This window comes from Narcine bancroftii, chromosome 10, assembly GCF_036971445.1.
Source record: "Narcine bancroftii isolate sNarBan1 chromosome 10, sNarBan1.hap1, whole genome shotgun sequence".
In the NCBI taxonomy this organism is placed as follows: domain Eukaryota; kingdom Metazoa; phylum Chordata; class Chondrichthyes; order Torpediniformes; family Narcinidae; genus Narcine; species Narcine bancroftii.
In genome coordinates, this window is record NC_091478.1 from 91,287,702 (window position 1) to 91,309,422 (window position 21,721).

The 21,721-nt window shown below is 37.2% G+C and overlaps 1 protein-coding gene across 4 annotated transcripts in view; it reads right to left on the bottom strand.

Annotated features, from left to right (window-relative positions):
• phlpp2 (PH domain and leucine rich repeat protein phosphatase 2) overlaps positions 1–21,721 on the bottom strand; it is an 89,042-nt gene that overhangs the window by 29,292 nt on the left and 38,029 nt on the right. For all 4 annotated transcript variants that reach the window (XR_011345875.1, XM_069901800.1, XM_069901797.1 and 1 more), the window contains exons 12-17: positions 19,289–19,444; positions 16,452–16,652; positions 11,231–11,393; positions 10,086–10,216; positions 9,175–9,288; positions 214–408 (exon numbers count right to left, since the gene is read on the bottom strand). Coding sequence is in view for 3 of the 4 variants with exons in the window: in XM_069901800.1 (XP_069757901.1) it covers positions 214–408; positions 9,175–9,288; positions 10,086–10,216; positions 11,231–11,393; positions 16,452–16,652; positions 19,289–19,444 (960 nt within the window). In the remaining variant the exon portion in view is untranslated. The remainder of the gene's footprint in view (positions 1–213; positions 409–9,174; positions 9,289–10,085; positions 10,217–11,230; positions 11,394–16,451; positions 16,653–19,288; positions 19,445–21,721) is intronic.

The window sequence follows — 21,721 nt, forward strand, 5'->3', positions numbered from 1 at the left end:
GATATATGTTGTAAGTATGTTCTACAACAGGATGTTCTCCCATCCTATTTCATAATACAAGCTGCTTTGTTTACTACCCTGCTACAAATCTGTGTCAATTTCTAAAATAGTTAGTGGTAGCCAACTCGTACCTTGAGCACATTATAAAATGCATCAGATTGATTTCAGAAGATTAGAAATTGAATACTGTTTGATAGAAATGCAGATTTTCACCTGTGTGAGACAAGGAATGTGTGGGTCATGTAAAGAGAGTCCACGCAGGACTGCTGCAATTCTTCTGTCAATACATCTCCCACTGTGCACTGCAACAAACGAGGGATTTCCATGTTCTTGTCTCCGTCAAATAGACCGTACAATGCTTCTGGGTTATCTCCAAAGCTATCCAGGGCAAGAACTGAAAGACAGAGTCTGGAAAAGTCAAAATATACATTTTAGTGAAAACATCATTGCAATCTATTGACTATTGAAAGAACTGGATAGGATGAACATGGAGAGGACATTTCCCATGGTGGAGGAGTCTAGGGTCATAAAACGCAACGTCAGAATACAAGCAAGTCCCTTTAGAACAGAGTTGAGGAGAAATTTCTTTTCTCATGGAATTCACTGCTGCAGATATCTGTGGAGGCAAAGTCATTGGGTTATTTAAGATGAAGGAAATCAAGGGTAACAGGGCAAAAGCAACGAGAATGGGGTTGAAAAGGATAGTAAATCAGCCATGATCAAATGATGGAGTGTTTAATGGGCCAAATGGCCTTATTCCATTCCAATATCTTATTGTCTAATATATGAGATGACAATGAAATGTTAACACTTCTCTAAATGTGTCATAGTAAAACTACCTTAATCCAGTACCCTTGGTCTTTGGTAATACTGGATCAGCACATTTTCCAGACTATTATTTCAGCCCCTATTAATTTTCAAACACAATTCTATTTCACTAACCCCCCCCCCCAACATATCATACAGCAGTTTTCCAGTGAGCCAGACAAATGTAAAAAAAGTGGGAAATATACAAACACTCTGAATCCTAGCTTTGGCCATGAAATTACCTATGATCATCGGTGTTCCAGATCCCAACCCTCCCTTTTGCTGCTCATCCCACTTGCCCTTTGGATCCCCAGCTCATGCTCACAACTAATGAGTGAACTAGATACCAAACTGCCAGAACAATTGGATGGCAGATTATCAAACTTTACTGCATATTGGAACATAAATACTTAGATAACTTGAATTCTCATTTCTCCCAAAGATTATTCAAACTTTAATGCTTATTTTATTGAACTAATGTATACTCCATTATAGTAACAAGACATATTTGTAAGGAATTACATTGAATATACTGTGCAGAGAAAGACAGTTCAACCATCTAGATCATGGTCTATGGTGAGTTACTTTCATTAATGGATAATAATGGTTTTGATCCTCTTAGATCATTGCTTTTGAGACTTTTCAGATCATCATCACTTTCTGAACAAAGTATTCATCTTAACACAAATTCAAAGTAAACTAATCAGATAAAAACTAGCTTGTAAAATATATATATAATGTGCAATTTATATGCGTAAAAATACAGTGAATGCTCCTGCTTTAAAAATAATACACGTACAGGAATGAGACATATCAGCTAGTTGAGTGGTGTCACAACAACCACCTTTCACTCAACATCAGCTAGACTAAGGAACTGATTGTGGCCTTCAGGAAGGAAAAACAATGGCACTCAACGTCAGCTAGTCTAAGGAACTGATTGTGGCCTTCAGGAAGGAAAAACAATGGGAACACAAACCAGTCCTCATTGAGGGGTCAACAGTAGAGAGGGTAAGGAACTTCAAATTCCTGGGTGACAAAATTTCTGAAGACCCATCAAGGGGTCATTATGTCAATACAATCATAAAGGTGGTATGCCAATGGCTATACATCATTAGGAGTTTGAAGAGATTTGGTACGTCACCAAAGACTCTTGCAAATATCTACAGGTGTGCTGTGGAAAGCATTCTGACTGATTGCATCACAGTCTGGTTCAGAGGTGTCAATGCACAGCACAGGAACAGGATACAGAGGGTTGTAAACTTGACCAGCACCATCGTGGGGATTAGCCTTCACTCCATTAAAGACATCTTTACTAGACAGTGCCTCAAGAAAGCAGCCTCTATCATTATGGGCCCTCATCACCCAGGCCATGCCCTTTTCTCACTGCTACCATCAAGAAGGAAGAACAGGAGCCAAAAAACACACATGCAATGTTACAAAATCAACTTCTTCCCCTCTACCATTAGTTTTCTGAATGGATAATGTACCTATGGACTCTATAGTTTTCTTTTTGTTTGCACTCATTTCTTTTTAAATCTTATATTTATGACATTTTAGTTTATAGTAATTTTGGACCTTGTTCTGCACATTACTGCTGCTGCCAAACATCAAATTTTGTAGCACATGTTCATGACAATAGACTTGATTCTGATCTCCAAAGTCTTCATGTAACTGAATTCCTGGCTTATTGACACAATTCCAGTAGAATTCCTCTGTAACCTCTCCAAGGCTTTGACCTTCTTATCATTGTGGTGGTCAGAATTATATGGTCTCAGAATTATCCAAGCTGATATCCTTGCCAAAGACATATCAAGGCATCCTTGTTTATCAAGTCATCACTCCTATTTACAGGCTAAAGTTTATAAAATATTTTTACAAAGTGCACTGTCATTTTTCCATCATTTGTAAAGAAGGATCTACAGCTCCCTCTGTTCTTGCTCTTTCTCAAAGAATTATATTGAAGTTACTTGTCTCTACATATTGTTTCCCTAAAATTTGCCCAAAAATACTTATTATTCAACTGCATCTATCATCTTTCTGCCCACTTCACCAGTTTATTTTCTTCTGATATCTGCTACTGAGCTATTCTCCATTTCCTGGAAACTTTGAAAAGGTATCTACTTACCCAAGTCCAGGCTATTTATTTATCAATCATGTCACCTTTGGGGTCCCCTTTGCTTGCTTTCCTTCCACATGACACCCTACCCCTCATCACACAGCTTGTTTAATATCAGTTTTCTCTTCACTGTGCTACCTTTAATCAACGTTTTAATGTTAAAAATAATTTAGATTTACTACTAAGAATTTCCTTCAAAACAAGTGAGAATTAATTTTAGAACAATGGTTTCAGAGTTTTTCCATCTTGGACTAATTGGCCTTTTACATATGAAAATCTGTGCACTTTGATAAAGCACACATTTTAGGGCAGACTTCAGTACCTAGTAAGTGTGGGCTTTGGTTAATCAGGGTGATTTCATTCAAATAATTGTTTCATTTAGTTTTACTAATAGTAATGAGTTTATTGTCATGCACTTAAGTTCTTACTTGCCGCAGTCAAATAGGTACTTTGTGGAAAAACTCCCACAGTATAGGGTGACATGATTAGTATAAGGGCTAGTGCAACACTATTACAGCGCTAGCGACTAGGACAGGAGTTTGAGTCCCATGATATATGCAAGGAGTTTCTACGTTCTCCTTCGGGTGCTGGAGTTTCCTCCCACCGTTCAAAATGTACTGAAGATATAGGTCAGATGGGTGTAATTGGGCGGCATGGATTTGAAGGCCAAAAGGGCCTGTTATAAGGCTGTATAGGTCTAAATTTAAAATTTAAAATAAATTACCATACAGAAAGAGATAAATAAAAAACAGAGATACAAATATTTGCTCTTAAAGGAGTGCAACAAAATGGCATTTCAATTGTGAAGACAGGTTTTTTTGTGGTGTCAAGAGTAGTTTATGATTAGGGTAATAAAGATGGGCTCAAGAGCCTGATAGTCTTTAGGGGATGGAGGGCCTTTTATAATGCTTGATGTAGCACCTCTCATCGACGTCTTCAATAAATTAAAGGTCAGAACCTCTGATGGACTTGGTTAGGTTTGCAGCATCTGCATTCCTGGGTGCTTTTCACTTGCAGTGGTAAGGGTAATTAAGTAACTTGCCAATCCCCCAGTTCATCAGTTAGAACTGGGTAAAAGAAGTTACAGAAAATTGACTTAGAATTTGTGAAACCTAAAAATATAAATCTATGGGTTCTGTAGAACCACAACATTGAGTATCCACTGAATGTTGAAGTCTCTGGAGAATTGTCTTTGGAAAGTAAAGGACTTTGATGAAGCAAGGGCAAACATGGGGTGTTAAAGTAAATGAATTAATTGAAAATAACTTGCTTATTTTTTTATCCAGTGAATTAATCTGAGTCTGAAATAATCAAGAAGCTGAGTCTTGTTTAATACACAAAAGTGCAGGAAAAATTCAGTAGTTTTGCTGTGTCCTTTGTGGCAAAAATGCATAACCAACGTTTCAGTCTGAGCCATGGAGACGGAAAGAGAAGGTGAGCTGGAGGAAAGGAGATGGGGGGTGGGGGTGGACAGGGGAGGGGGCCTAACAGTAACTGGAGATGTCAATGTTAATGCCAACTTGTTGGAGAGTGTAAGAGGCAACCAGCAAATTGGAGGAGCAACACGTTATTCCGCTGGGTGCTCTCCATTCAGAGAGCTGTCCTCTCCCTCTATCACCCCATCTTTTTAGTCCTCTGTCTTCCCACCCATAATCCACCAATGGCCTCTTGCCTGTGGGCCTGTACTTTTCCTCCTGCTCCACCCCTAACTCTACCCTTTTTTCTTCAAATGCCTGTCTGCTTTTTGATCATACCTTGATGAAGGGCTCAGGCCTGAATTATTGGTTATATATCTTTTCCATAAAGAACACTGCATGATCGGGGAGGAGTCACGCGATGGAGTAGTGGCCGGACGGTGAACTCCAGCCCTCTCCAGAAAAGTCGGGAAAAACAAGAGAAAACACAAAGGCACAGAAATAAAAGTTACAGAAAAGTGAGTATAAAGGTGGAAAGAAGATGGCGACAAAAAAAGAAAAGTCGAAAGCAACGGTAAGAAGAGAGGAAGAGAAGACAAAGGAGGAAAAAGGTGAAGGCCTTACCTGTCCGAAGAGGCCCGCTGCGGAGAGAGAAACCCGCTCCCTCAGGTCGGTAAATAATGGACTACAAAAATGGCTCGCAGAGCCGAGTAAAAGTGCGCAACCGCGCATGCGCGAAGTTTCGCGCATGCGCGATGCGAATGAAAAAAAACACACCGACGGGAGGGGGGACCAGCTGGGGAGTCGATCTCCACAGCCGGCAACGACAGCTGCAGAACACCTGCAGCAAGAAGAGACCACAGAAGACAACAGAAACAAGAAAGAAGAGGAGGAAAGGGCAACAAAGAAACAACAGATGGCCAACCCAGAGGAAGAAGAAGAGGAAGAGTATGGTGAAATAGAAGAAGAAAAGAGAGGCAAGGTAAAGGATATACTTGCTCTTATTAGAGGATACATGGAATCATTTAAAGAATGGCAAACACAGGAATTTAAGGATTTAAGAAAAAGAATAAACAACACAGAAGAGAAAATAAATAAAATGGAGATGACCTTAACAGAAATGGGAAAGAAAATGGACAAGATGGAAGAGCGGGCAGTAGCAGCAGAAATGGAGGTAGAAGACTTAAAAAAGAAATTGGAGAAATCTAATAAAAAAACTAAAGAGACACAAGAACTACTAGCTCAAAAAATAGATACAATGGAAAACCATAACAGAAGAAATAACATAAAGATAGTGGGCCTTAAGGAAGATGAAGAAGGCAAGAATATGAGGGAGTTTATAAAAGAGTGGATCCCTAAGACCCTAGGATGTCCAGAACTACAGCAAGAATTGGAAATGAAAAGGGCACATAGAGTATTGGCCTCTAAACCACAACCACAACAAAAACCAAGATCTATTGTAGTAAAATTCCTAAGATATACTACAAGAGAAAAGGTACTGGAGAAGACAATGGAAAAAGTAAGAGAGGGCAACAAACCACTGGAGTATAAAGGGCAAAAAATCTTCATTTATCCAGATATAAGTTTTGAACTCCTAAAGAAGAGAAAAGAGTTCAATACAGCAAAGGCGATTTTATGGAAGAAAGGGTATAAATTTATACTAAAGCATCCAGCGGTATTGAAAATATTTATTCCAGGACAACAAAACAGACTATTCTCGGATCCAGAAGAAGCACGAAAATTTGCAGAACAATTACAAAAATAGACTGAGGGAGGAAGACGGGTAATGAGAGTTAAGATGATCACAATTGATATGTATGTGGGTAAAGACAAAAATAGACTGAGGGATGAAGACGGGTAATGAGAGTAAAAATGATCACGATTGATATGTATGCGGGTAAAGAGGTATAAGAGTGAATAGAGACAAGGAGCTTACGTGAATGTATCTGTACTTAGAGGAAAATATAGATAGTATAGACAAGAATTAATAAGGGAAGGTAATGGAATAGAGAGAATAAGGAGGGAATTAAAAGAGTGACCTTTGTGACATATGAAAAGTGAAATCTTTTCTGGGGGAGGCGGGGTGGGGGGAAATAGCGGTCACTGCAAAATCAGTTGACGCTTGCGAGTGGATTCGCAAATCCAAATGGAGAGGGGAGATGTGGTTGTCCGATAAGGGATAAAGGACAACTCAGGAGGTGAATGGGAGATTGGGAATAAATAAGATAGAAATAGGAGAATAAGGAAAATGTTGGATGTTGTAGGAATGTTGTCTTATAAAGAGTTGAAAATAAGAAAACAGAAATGGAAAAGGAGGAAAGGTAATGATGGAAAAACGGAAAGAGAAGATAAACAAAATATAAAAGGGCTACGCTGAACTATATGTCTTTAAATATTAATGGAATACATAACCAAATTAAAAGGAATAAACTACCAAATTTAAATGAATAAATGTATTCCATTAGAAAAAATAACATATTGGTTAAGAAATAATATTGAAATATTCGAACAAGTATAGGAGCCTTACATTAAATACAATAGCGAAAACCTACCGGGGACAAACATTACCTAAGTTGATGGAAGGAGAAGGAAAGAAAAGAATGGACTCAGTAGAATTTCTGGTGTAATTTTGTTGAATGACAACATTGTCTGACTGGATTAATGCAACCTAGATTGTATACCTAAAATGGATGAGAGGGGGGGTGGGGGGGTGGTTTGGGAGGAAAGGGGGGGGGGAGAAAAAGTCACTGTATATGTGTGAAAAAGAAATTGTGTATATCATGGCTAATGTGATTTATGGTGTGAAAAAAAAAAAAAATTTAAAAAATAAAAAAAAAAAAAAAGAACACTGCATGATCTGCTGAGTTCCTCCAGTACTTTTGGAATTAAACTACAATTACAGCAGACCTTCTTGTTCAGCTGAGACTATTTTTTGTTTGTTTCATTTTTAAAGGCATTCACCCTAAATCAGTGGTTCTCAATCTTTTTCTTTCCACTCACATACCACTAAGTATTTCCTATGCCATAGGTGCTCTGTGATTAGTGAGGGATTGCTTAAGGTGGTATGTGGGTGGAAAGAAAAGGTTTGAAAACCACTGTTTTAATTATACCAAACTGACTCGTTATGTGCACAGTTTCATAACTCCAAAGGAAATGGGCCAATAACAATTTTTCTCCAGGCAAAATATTTCAGTAATAATTGGGCCAAGAGCAGTGATTCTCAACCTTCCCTTCCCAGTCACATACCACCTTAAGCAATCCCTTACTAATCACAGAGCACTTATGATATAGGGATTACTTAAAGTGGTACACGAGTGGAAAGAAAAATGTTGAGAACCACTGCCCTAAATCACAACTCATTTGAACATTTACTACAACTATCTTGAAACAAGATTGTGAACTATTCAAAATTTAGTTAGCAAGTATAACTAGCCAAATAATAGTTACTGTGGCTACAAAAGCAGGTCAGATAGGTATCCTGTTGGGAGTGACTCAACTCCTGACATTCCATGACCTTCCCACTATCTACAAGACACAAGTTAGGAGCTTGATAAAATACCTTCCACCTTCCTGGGCGAATGGGGCTCTCACAGCTCTCAAGAAGCTTAACACTATATTCAAGATAATGCAGTCCACTTGACAGGTGTCCAGTATCCAGTATCCTATTAGTCATTCCCTGCACCACTGACACTCTATGGCTGTTGGGTCCTCTGCAATTATTTGCCCAGGCTCCTGTGAGAAAATCTCCCATGCTTACAATTTCCACTATCAAGTACAAGGGCATTAGCAGATGGGAAAAAAACCACCTGGAAGTTCCCTCCAAGTTGCACATTGTCCTTCATCAGCCTGTCAAAATCCTGGAACCCCCTGCACAACAGCACACATTAATTCCACCAGTTGGACAGTAGCAGTGCAAGACAACTAAGGTTTTTGAAGATGAACAATAAATGTTGGCCATACCAGCAATTCCTACATCTTGGAAAAAGAATAAACTGGTCTATCTCCCCACCTCCCCCCAGGACAGACAGAGTGCTATTAAAGTTCACCAAATTGCTTCTAAGGAAACGAGATGGGGAGCATCTCCTATGAGGGGAAATTAAGAAGATACTCTTTAGTGTTTAGGAGAGAGTGAGAAGAGTTGCTTTTGAAATATTGACAATTCTGAGAAGACTTGATGAATGAGAGTATTCCCATTGCTGGAAATATCAAGAATTCAAGACAATGGTCTCAAAAATAATCATTCTCTTTTCAGACAAATAGTGTATCCTTGAAATTCTCGATCCAAATTGATTTGAGGAAGACTCGGTCTTTGAGTGTATTCAAAACAGAGACTGCAACATTTTTATTAAGGAAACCAAGAGACACGCTTTACTGCATTAAAGTTATGCTGAAATTAAAGATTGACCATGATCTTCATGATCTTATTAAATGGTGGAACACGCACAAGGAACTAAAAAGCCGACTTCTGCCTCTCTTTCTTGTGTTCTTAATTTATTTAAATAGCTTGACTTTTAAGTTTAAATTTCTCTTGCATTTAAGTTTTTGCACATATCCCTTTTCCAAAGATGGGATATTTTTATTTCTACTGCTTCATTTGCAGAATGAAATGTTAGTGGGTTAAGGTAATAAAGCCTATTAAATGCATTGGCAGTCAAAATTTTCAAGAGAGTTGGAAAGACCAGGAAGAAAACAACACGTCGAAAATGTTTAAGGAGAAGTTAGAGATAAACAAAGATTCAAAATGGATAAACAATGAGAAAGTAACCCCAGATGAACCAACAATTCTTCATCCAAAGAGAGCAAACAGTAATTCATTCTTATTGTTATTGTACTTACTTATTTCTGTGCCCGGCCATTTCAGAATAGCCATGATTCCAGAGAGTTGGAATTCCAACTGAATCACTACATGGTGCAGGAAGTTTCTGATCAATTTTCAGGGTGGTGATATGACTACAATTTAAAAAAGCATATAGTTTGTATTTTACATTTTTTTTTTACAGCAACAATATTACAAGTTTAATCCTATAATTATTGCAGTTTCTGACTTACTCCAGAGACAAATTAGACAAAAGTAAACTTTGAAAAAAAAAAACAGATTTAAGGAAAATAAATCTCAAAAGATCAAGAATGTGTATCAAACTTGGTTGAAGTCAACAATAGTAAACTCACAGCGATTAAATGACACTGGCAAAGATAATAAACAAATAGCTCAATAGTGGTCAATTTCTTCAATTGGACTGTCTAGATTCATCATTAAAAGATTCATCAGGGCCATTCCGTGTGGACTCCAAGTATATAACAGAAGTCTGAAATTTTTATTTAGTGTCACTTAGCATGTGTATTGTATTCCTTTTTAATAAAATTCCATAAACTTCTATTGAGTTAAAGTGGAGTTCTATATCCTCAACTCATGATCTTCTTCCTTTCAGAGAGATCCCTCCTTCTCCCTGCTAATATGTAACCATTTATACATCCCCAGACTCACGAACATTACTTTGATTATCTGTACGATCCTGTCTTTTACCATAGAACGGACCGCTCATTTTTGCTATTTTCATTCTTTATATTCAGGCTTAAATCTTTCTTTATACCTAGTTTATAAAAAAATCTCATGTTTTTCTGTTTTATTGAAAGTTCATAAAGCTGAAACGTTGATGAACCAGAATGGCTGAATTTTTTTCTTTAAATGGTTTCTACTTTTATTGATATTTGAAACCAAACATGGGACTGAAAATGATGGTTCCTACCTGAATATTTCCAAGGTCTTGTGGTCAAGAACAAGATTTGGGTTTCCAGCCAAGTCCAATTCCTGCAACGTGGCTGGAAGGGTCTCAGGAATCATTATCTCTGCAAGTTCATTGCAACTGAGGTCAACCAGCTAAAATAGTGGAAAAAAAAAACATGGAATTACACAAAAATACAGTACATTGATACTGGATTTAAATAAATGATAATGTTTGCCTAACCTGCTATTGATAAGCAGAAATATGAATGGCCAACAGATGAGCTTAGTAGACATTCAAGAGTTAACCACAAACTAATCACCAACGAAATAAAAAATATTGAACAATTCAGGAACATTGACTTGTATCGCACATTATTTTAAGCAGTCATGATTACTATGGAAGCTGCTTTACCATTTCAAAATCCTGCAGAGACAGATGGAAGTCTCTAAATATTAAACTGGATAACAATGCTGATTCAAACTATACAAGAATACAGGCTGATTATATCTGACTGAGAAAAGCCATAAAGTATTAATAATCTTGCTGAAAATCAGAAACCAGAGAAGGATTCAGTTTTCTAAAGTATGAGGGAAAACTTTTAGTCTTATTTGTCTAGCTAAAAACTAAATACTATTTACCAACTTACAATACACAAGAGTTTTGAAGTGTTGCCTCAGCCACCACTTCATTTTTTTGTTTATGGCCAAATTTCAGAGTACCCCAACCAAAACAACATCTATAAAATGATTGACTAAGATTGCATTTTCTAGCTTATAAATGAAATTCAGGATATATATATATTTTTTATATATATATATATATATATATATATATATATATATTTTTTATATATATATATATATATATATATATGCCAGAAGCGCTTTGATTTGCAATAGGCAAATTGGAAAGTTTTTGGGACATATTAGTTGTAGTTAATTACACATTTGCTTATAGTCATTTCCCCAACTAATCCATGGTTGGAAAGCAAGAGTGACCATAAAAGAAAGCCAAACAGTGTCTGTGTGAAGAAACTAAACTAAGAGTGCAGATTGAACAAACTAAATAAAAGGAGATGAAAAAAAAAGAGAATATAAAAATATAGCACACCATGGGTTGAATATAGTACATTAAAAACACTATTATGAGAACAATTCAGTTTGCACCTTTATCTCAGGTAAGTGAAAGATCTCAGGAAAGACTGCAATGTTGTTGGAATGAACAACGAGTGTATGTAATCGCTTGCAATTGGTGACGGTGGTAGGGATAGCTTTCAATTTGTTTCCACTTAGGTTCAGTTCTTCCAGTAGCTCTAACTTTGACAGCTTACTGAAGGAAAAAAAAGTAAAATTGATTAGATGTGAACATTACATTATTAAATTATCAAATCATTATAAACTACACAATTACTTCCCAGCTGTTGCTCATATTTGAGACCTCACTTTGAATCCACCCCAAACATTGGCCCAAATTTCTCGGGTTTGTTGAACTGTCTGAACTCATTACTCCACTAATCATTACACTCAGTAGCCTTAGAGAAATTCACAGAATTCTTGTCAACAGCAAAACTAAAATGAATACATCAGAGGCTGATGACAACAACATTAAGGCCATAATGGAAGACAACAGTCAAGCCCTCCATGGTCAGAACTTCTTTGCAAGTTGCAGGGGCAAGTTTCAGGACGTATCCATGCAAGATTTCAAATCCAACCCATACAACAGGAGGGGGATCAGCTAGAAATCATCGGAAGACTTGGTGGGTTTTTGAATTGATCTTGTACAGGATCTTTCTGCAGTGGTTTGATCAATTAAATAGTTCCATCTCATCAGTGAAACCCTTTGTAATGCTGAACCATTGGGCAGTAAATGGTGTGGCATTGGGTGGGACGCAACTTTGGAATTTGAGAGAAGTATTGGAGGAAAATGTATGAACATTGATCATATTTGAATAAAAGAAGTGGTGTAGGTGAATTAGAAAGTGGGAAATGTTACTACCTTGCTCTAAAAAGGGAAAGAAAATTACTCCCATAGATTTATCAGTTCAGCCACGATAGTAGAAATGCACTTAGAAACATTGATCTAACAACATGATTATTCATTACAATATATTAATTAAAGCAAACCAATACAGATTTGAAAAGACATCATATTTAACTAATTATTTTTTTTTAAAGAGGATAATGCTGTTCCACAAACTGATGGAACACTTTTGTTAATGTGCCACTCGACTGACTTTTTAGCAAATCTGAAGCCCATGGCAAAAAAAGGGACATGGATCGCATGATACGTCAGTCCCACCTCCACCTCTCCATATGCTGAACACTTACAACTTATTTTTCTCTTGCATGCTACACCAAGGGATGTGAAAGGAAGCCAGAGGAACCAATGCAAACCCACTGAAAGCACACTCTACATAACAGTACCCAAGGTCAGGATCTAACTAGTCCATGGAGCCGTGGGACAGCTGTATTAACTGCTGTGTCACCACATTACTGAGTCTCAATATATCTGATCATTAGAGATAAAAATTCCACTTGTTCAACATGTACCATTGACACCCCTCAAGAAAATCAAGGCCAAATTCTTCTCTCCGAGAAAACACACAGGCAAAGCACGTGCATGTCATAATTTGGAATTCAATTGGTTAATAACTCTTTTACATAAAATTGTGCTGAATTATTGTGGCTTCAACAAAGGAAATCACAATGAATTGGCTGTGGATACGAGACATTTAAGGGGCTGTAACTTGTTTGATGAGCATTTTACTTTTAATCTGAGATGTCCTGATTACAAAAGGTGTATCATTTCCAAAATCCAAAAGATGAATACGAATTGCATCCTACATCAACCGCATATATCACATTACTAAGTAGGTAATAAAGTATTTATATTAACAAGCATCATAAATGCAGTTGCAAATCATTTTAAATTTTTGAACTTTGTCAGATTAACGAGGCAGAAGGGGGATTTTTACTTGCCAAAGGACTTTTCTATTTCTGGACTATAGTAAATTATGACAGTTATTATAATTATAATAAATATAATTATAATTACACAATTATGATAAATATAATTACACAATTATGATAAATATAATTATAACTACACAATTATGATTCATAACTAGGTAATATTGATTGATGTAGTTAAATATTTTAATTGCTATATTATCATTTCAAAATATGATGAAATTAACTGGTTTAATTTTTAGTCACAATCTCTGTATCTTTATTCTTCCATTTAAAGAGTTCAAATGAGCAATAAATGTGCCAATTATCAAGTGCACATGCAGCTGTTGTATTTGTAGAGCTGTTGAAGCTGGCTAACTCGTTCAATGGTTTATTAAGATAGTCTCAAAGCTCGTGAGATCACCAAACATGGATAGCTCAAAGCAAATCATGGTCTGATTTCATTTTCAGTGACATTTCAAGCTTTTCCCCCCCATGTTCTATTTGTAGAAGTGGTGGTTGCAATTCCCCTGGTCTTTACTTAAACAGATGAGAGTTGCTTAGGTTCCAATGTTAAGTCTGCCATTGAGAGGTGGGGCTGTCATGAGCTTGTAGCATATGAAGAAAATTCCAAGCAGGGGCTTTGGATTTTAGATGAGTGCATCAAGTTTTATTTGAAGGTCCTTTGTCAATGGGAATGCTTTGTTAGCCATTGGCCTGAAGTATTCTTTAAAGATGCTGTTTCCTTGCAGATATCAGAAAGTTAAATGGAAGCAAACAGATGGTATTAATCTCATTGGTCCAGAGAGGATCATCGTGGTTTTTTGTAGGTGAATGTCTACAACTTTTGCGTGCCAGTTCCAAAAGGAGGATGAACAGAAGAAATAGGCTTTTGAAAAAAACCAAGACTGGTCAAGATTACCATGTTCAGATTACAATGAGATTAGCTCTTGATCTTAATTATGACATTCTGGAGGTTTTGCCAATAAATAAGTGTCTGATCAAAAGCTATGCCAGAGCATTTTGGATAATGAACCGTTCAAGTTCTCTTCTATTTTTTAGGTTGTTAAATTGCAGGCTTGACAGTAGTTGGTGGAAGTTATCATTTCTGAAGTAGATTTTCAAAGATATCCTGAAAGCATATTCTCAATATGCTGAAGACTTTGCCCTTCAGGCCAAACCACCAGCATTTGCACATTTCTGTGACTTTGCAAGAGATCAATCACTAATTTTCATGCTGAAAGGAGAAATGGACCCAGGGAGGGCAGGGAGCAGAGACACTGCACTCCCCTGCCAAAGGTTCTGCACAGGCTCTAAATGGTTTGTTAAAGGAACAGAAGATGCTTTATTTAAAATCCTGGAACTGTGGGGTTGGACCCAAGATGGCAGCGCTTGTGTACGGTAGCAACTATAAGAGGTTGCAGACTGGGGGGGGGGGGGGGGGGGGGGGGGGGGGAAGAAGCAGCGGACTAGCACAGGGCACCAATAATGTGGACACCAACACCCATGGAGAAGGATCACAGACGACCCTACAGGATGGTGACCACAGCAGTGGACCAGTAAGGGACACAGCAGCTGACAGACCCACACATGCTGCTGATGAGGCCAAAGGACTCACACCAGACTGTGGATGCTGGCGACTTGAGGTCAAAGGACTTGCATCATACTGCAGGCTGTTGGAGACTTCCCCATGGGAACCAGGTATCAGAACCTGGATTCGAGAGTGCTGAGAGGAAGAATGACTCCCAATGGCTTCTTCGTCTTGTCAGAGATTTGGATCTGGGCTCGCATTGCCCTTGGTTTGAACTGAACTGGAGTCTTGTGTAGGTGCAGAGACTGCGGGAGAGCTGGAGGCGAATTCACGGACCCAATCACTCTGAGGGGACTCTCTTTTGCTTCCCTTTCTCTGATTGTAAAGGGAAGGTGAAAGGCAATTTCCTGTACAGTAATATTACATTTCTGTTTTATTACCTGACAGTAAATAGCATCTGGTATCTGATCTGAAGAGGCTGATTTTTGTGGAACCCCATTATTGCTTATGTGCAGAGCTGATTTAAACACCGAATTGTCAGTTACTGATCATAAAATCTGTCAGTTGTTGGATTTTCACACAGTAAATTATTTTAGTGTGTGATCAGCATCTTTGCTGTTTAATGGGACCTGACAACATGTATATCATAGGCAAAGGATAAGTTAATACACACAGCATTTGTATGCTGAGAGGTCAGCAACAGGGTGTGCTTGTGTAAACCTACCCATCACTCCTTCCAGAACACGGCTCAATCTATTTAACAGGATCATGTAGGTCACTGAAGGCAGTATGATAGCGTTGTTGTTGCACGAATCATTAAATGCTTTCCCTCACTTGGTAATGACAATTAACATGGGTCAAAGTCAGCAATTCAAGCAGATACTATCCAGTTTCCTTGACTCAGTAACATTCAAGGTACTGGAATGCTTTCAGTTCAATAGACTGAGTTATGACCTAACAACATCCTGATAATTTGTTCAACTTTGTATTCAGTTAAGCTGGCATATTGAAGTTGAGCACACTGTTTAATATTCCTTGCCCTTTTTTTTCCTCTCCTTATGAATTCAACTACGAAGATTTACATTTAGAAAATGTTAAATAATCCTACAAGCCTACCAAAGTTATTTGGATATCAAAAATTACATGGAATGTACAATCAGTTGAAGATGTTTTGGCCCAAACACAAATGTTATGCTCCACCCAAACTGCATTCTTTATTTAAACCCTTCAGCACATTGTTCTATTCCATCTCCCCTCATGTACTTACTTGCACAATATTATCCATACAGATTTTTTTTAAAAAAAGATAATTACTGGACAGTGGCCATGTTCAAAATTGTACTTCTTTCAGTTAGCTTGTTGAAAACAATTAGGTCTGAATGAAAAGGTTATCAACCCAACACAATTTTTTTTGGGAACTACATATCCACTCCTCTTGATTGATCAATATTCTTTTCTTTAATGACTGGATAAATTTCAAAACTTAGTGAAAAATTGAGGATTCTGTAAAATATGGATTAATCCAGTGGTTCCTAAACTTTTCGGTCTGCTGCCCCCTTGACCTCCATGCCACATCCCGAGCACCCCCCCCAACCATACAACAGTTGTAGCGCTGAGATGGGGGGGGGGGAGTGATGTGAGTACAACATGGCGACAACCGAGACCAGCTCTCACAAGAACGTCTTGCTGTTGTTTATTTTGCTCACTACTGCCATCTTGAGTCTAGCCAGAAAATTAACTGCACTGGCTTCTTCGGTGAACTTTTCAACAAATTGAATAATAACAAGATTGAAGGTTTGAAATGCCCCCTATTTTCTCACCACCCCTTTGGATCTTTTCACTGCCCACGGGGGGGGGAGGGGGGGCTCAACAGCGACCTCTTTGGATGCCCAAGAAATAGTGCTTTACCTGGCTGGGAATGTCTGAAGTTGGTTGTAAGCCAAATGGAGGACTCGAAGGCATGCATGTCCCGTCAGCATTGATACACACTTATCAGTCAAGTTGTTTCCTGTTAAATAAAGTTCTTGCAGCACACCAAGGCTCTCTTCAATATCAGTGCTAACTGGCAGTGATTCCAGATTGTTTGCAGACACATTGAGACATTTCAAGCTAAAAGAGATAAAAAATATATATTTTAATTGAATAATAAAGGATATTCTAAAGTTTTTTTTTAATTATTCTTGGACGTTGATATCCAAACCTTTGAAAAAGTGATAGTGTGCTGCCTTCCTGAGATGCTGTATTCTATTAAAAAAAATTTCAATAATTCTGTTGGTTAAGGAGATCTAGGCATATACTGTACAAAGAAAGGAATGCCTACTTAACTCCAAGACAGTTTTGAGTACAACCTGTTTAAAAAAAAGCTAGAAAGTATAGGGTTTCCATGCAGCTTTTGCCCATGGCTTTCTCCTTTGGAGAAGATGCAAGTTCTAAAAAATGCAGGGTTAAAAAAAATCTAGTATTTCTGTGGTGCATCTTGCAAACAAGATATAACACATCCTCAGTATGTCAGTGGTGAAAGTAGGTGCTAAGGTTAGCATTAAATAAAAATGAAGTCAACTATATTGTTCTGGGTGATATTACTCAATGAGTATAGCTGCAGTTTATGAGTCTGCCGCCACACTCATTGAGGCAAAGTATTCCTCCAGATTCCTGTTTTGTGACATGTAGTTGATGGAAAAACTATGGGGGAGTCAAAGTAAGCCTCTAGCCACAGGATATCCTTTTATTGCAGTGAATACATTATTACAGACAAAAATTACATATTTATACCTTTAATGAACTATTTTATTAATGGTGTCTGTGCAGTGCACCAACTGTTTATTTCACAGATACTGCAATAAATATCAGTTGCATCTGAGATGCAAAGTATTGGGAATTCTATTGATTGCTCTTTCCAGTTCCACCAAGTTTCTGCAGTGCATCTTGCAAGTAAAAAATACTGCAGACTGGAAAATGTACAGAAAAATGTATAGGGGTGACTGGAATGGTGTATGAAACTGGGCTATTAATTTGGAGATCAAGACTCTGGGTAAATAAATCAGGATCAGGATGAGATTATGACCTGTGGACTGGTTTTTTATTTTTTACACTATGAACCACATTAACCAAAATACACACAAACATTTCCCTTTTGAATATACACAGTGTCATTATATCCCCTTTTTCCTCCCTCCCTTCTTCCCACCCACTAAACGTTCAACATATACAATACATTGAACCCATTAAACAATGTCATCACACAATGAAAATAAAAAAGAAAATTGTGTCATCTACTTTCACACACTGGGTCTTCTTCTCATTCTGTCATTTTAGGGGGTAGGACCTCTCTGTTGTGTTCCATGTACGGTTCCCAAATTTGTTCGAATACTGTGACGTTATTTCTTAAATTATATGTTATTTTTTCCAATGGAATACATTTATTCATTTCTATGTACCATTGCTGTACTCTCAGCTTCTCTTCTGATTTCCAGGTTGACATTATACATTTTTTTGCTACAGCTAAGGCTATCATAATAAATCTTTTTTGCGCTTCATCCAAATCGAGGCCTAGTTCTTTACTTCTTAGAAGAAAGATCTCTGGATTTTTTGGTATGATTTTATTTAATACCTGATTTAGATCTTCCCAAAACTTTTCCACTTTCTTACATGCCCAAGTTGCATGTACTGTTGTTCCCGTTTCCTTCTTACAGCGAAAACATCTAACTGATACTGTTGGGTCCCATTTATTTAACTTTTGGGGCATGGTGTATAGCCTGTGTAACCAATTATATTGTATCATGCGTAACCTCGTGTTTATTGTATTTCTCATAATTTCGGAGCATAGCTTTTCCCATTTTTTATTTTTCATCTTTATGTTTAAATCTTGTTCCCACCTTTGTTTGGGTTTACAGCTTATTTCAGCGTTCTCTTTCTCGTGCAGTTTGATGTACATGTTTGTTATTAATCTTTTAATTATCATTGTGTCTGTAATCACATATTCAAAGCCGCTTCCTTCTGGTAACCTCAGCCTGCTTCCCAATCTGTCCTTCAAGTAACCTGTGGACCGATTAAAGCAGTGGTTCTCAACCTTTTTCTTTCCACTCACATACAATTTTAAGTAATCCCCATGCCATTGGTGCTCTGTGATTAGAAAGGATTGCTTCAGGTGGTTTGTGAGTGGGAAGGGAAGGTTGAGAATCACTGCTCGAGACTATATTGTTACAGAAATATTTTGCTTGAGTAAAATTGTCATTGGCCCAATTCCTTTTGAGTTATGAAACCATGCACATAACGAGTCAATTAGGTACGATTAAAATAATGGTTTTCAAACTTTTTTCTTTCCACCCACATACCACCATAAGTGAATGTTATTCATCTGTGATTAAAATTTCCAAGATTAAAGAACTCAGATGAATAAGCAAATACTTTACTTGTTAGTGCATTCATGCAACCACTACAGACAGCATTGCACTATCAGAACAGAAATGAGCTAAAAGTTACATTGATAATACTTAAAATAGAAGACCTGAATTGATGTAATATTTCAACTTAAAAGAAATAGTCCAAGGAGAAGAAAATAACTTGCAAGAATTTTAAAAAGCCCAATGCTTCTATTTACCTACACTTTCTTCATATAATTGCTAAACAAAGCCATTAAATTAGTGTCAAATAAATAATTGACAGTACTATTTCAATATGGTTTCCAATCATCTTCATTATCACATGAGAGTACAATAACTTGCCATTATTCAAATCTTACTTACTTTAAAGCCTTAAAGAAAAGACTTCCTGGAAGCTCATTTAGCTGATTATGTTGTACATCCAAAACCTCCAGAGGTATGTGCTCCAATTGATTTGGCAGACTCTGAAGATAGTTATGTCCAACCAACAGTTTCTGCAGGCTTAAGCTGCATAATAATCTGCAGTATACAAGAGAAAAAAAATATTTTAAGTTGTAGATAAGATGCATACAACCGTATTGTTCCTGAGTTAGTTTTTATCACATCCAATTTTTCATCCTTTTCGGCAAAAGATGTTGGAATCACATGGCAGGCTGGTTACAAAGGGACCAGAAGGATTTATGCACCCTATCCAATATTATTTTGCCAGAGACATTCCACAAGCTGCAGCGTGCACAGTATTAATTCTTAACTATCAGAAGTTTTTACTTTATTTTTTATTTTTCGTAAGAAAATTAACAATTTTAAAATTTCAATAAAAATATATTAAATTTTGTATAATGCAAAAGAAAAACACATACAAAAACCTTAACTTTCCCCCTCTTTATTAAATTCTTTTTCATACACTATCAGAGTTCATGGATTAGATTAACCTCAATATTCAGGGAGAGATCACTTTTGAATTTAACAGCATTTAATAGAGTTGGGCACCAACATAGTTCAATTACGGTCACCATACTTTAAGAAATGTATCATACTTATTCCTTAAATTATATGGTTTTTTTCCCCATTGGTATACAACTATCCACCTCGCCAAGGTAACTGGAGAGTCTGACTTCCACGTGATTGCTACACACTTTTAGGTCACTGCTAGTGCAATTTTAACAAATGCAATTCAAAACTCTGTCAGATTGTTACTTATGTCTATAAAATTGCCTAACAAATGTCCTGGATCACCTGAGAAGGTCACCCTTGTAATTCTTGTTAATACTTCAGAAATTTCTAGCCAAAAAGGTCTAACCTTCACACATGAATGAAAGAACGTTCCTTCACAGTTGAATGAAAGAATGTTCCTTCCTCTATTTCACACCTAAAACAGAATTCTGGTATTTCTGGCTTAGATTTGTGCAACTTCTGTGGAGTGAGATATAACTGATGTAAAAAATATTGAACCAACCCAAATCTCGTATTAATAGCTGAAGTTACACTATCCACACACCATTCAGACCAGGATTGTTCTGGTATTGCAGCACCCAAGTAGGACTCCCACCTTTCCTTTGATCAGAAAGTAACCTCGATAAATATTCTGACTTCATCACCCTATCTTTTAGACTAGCCAATGGTAAAAATCGTGTACCCTTGAGTAGAAAGAATATTCTCTCTCCATTGGGTTAAGGTGCCTCTAAATACAAATCAAATTTAGATCCTTCATATAAGATAACATTATTTTAGCAGCCTTCGCCTGAGTTACTGTTCTTGCAGATTTATCCAATATCTGATCCAGACAGATATTAAAATTTGCTCCTATCAAAATATTTTGTCTCCCCTCATCAGCTTTCAAAAATATATCCTTCATAAAGGCTCTGTCATCCTAGTTTGGCACATAAATGTTCGTAAGTGTCCATGATTCTGAATAAGACTGAAAATTTACCATCACACATCTACCCACTAGGTCTTTTGATATATTCTGCTCTGACGGTGATGCAAACAAGAAACCCTGGAAGCCTGCGATCAAAGTCCGCGGAATCCTCCAGGGATGAAAAGAACCCCACCCTAAAATGCCATCTTTAAAATAAAATTCCTTCCTGACACCCCCCCCCACCTTTAGACTAAAAGTATCAATAAGAAAGGTTAATATTACCTAATAAATATCAGACAACTCAAGAAAAATATCTACTTAGTCCACAAAAATACAATCTTCATAAAATTCTCTTCCAAAGTCATTTTTCTTTTTAAAGTCCACAAACAAACTCTTCTGTCTCTTGCTTTGACTTGAAAAGCCATCGATTGCCTTCCGACACTACCCATAAAATTGTCGGGTAAATCACGGTGTACCTGAGATTCTTTGCCCAGAGTTGCCACGTGACCTCATCGAATTCTTTTCTTTACTGTACAACCACTGGACTGAAATCTTGGATAAATATAACCTCTTGTCCATCCCATTTCAGCGGGGCATTATTCATTTTAGAGTACTCAAATGCTGCTCTCAAGATCACTAACTGATCCCTGAAGTTCAACAGCCTCACAAGGACCAGTCAAGGATGCCTCATTTATTCTAGGTTTGATGGCTCTCTTAATCCGTACTCATCAGTCAAGTTAGTCAGCACGAAGTACATCAGGAATCCAGGATTCAAAGAATTTAACCGCATCTCTTCCTGCCGCACCTTCTTTTAAACCAATTTTTTGTACATTATTTCATCTGCTAAAGTTCTCCATATAATCAATCTTATCATGGAGCATTTGTTTTTCAATCGCCTAGTTTTGCTTGTCATGCAGTTCTTCCAATTTCTTATAATG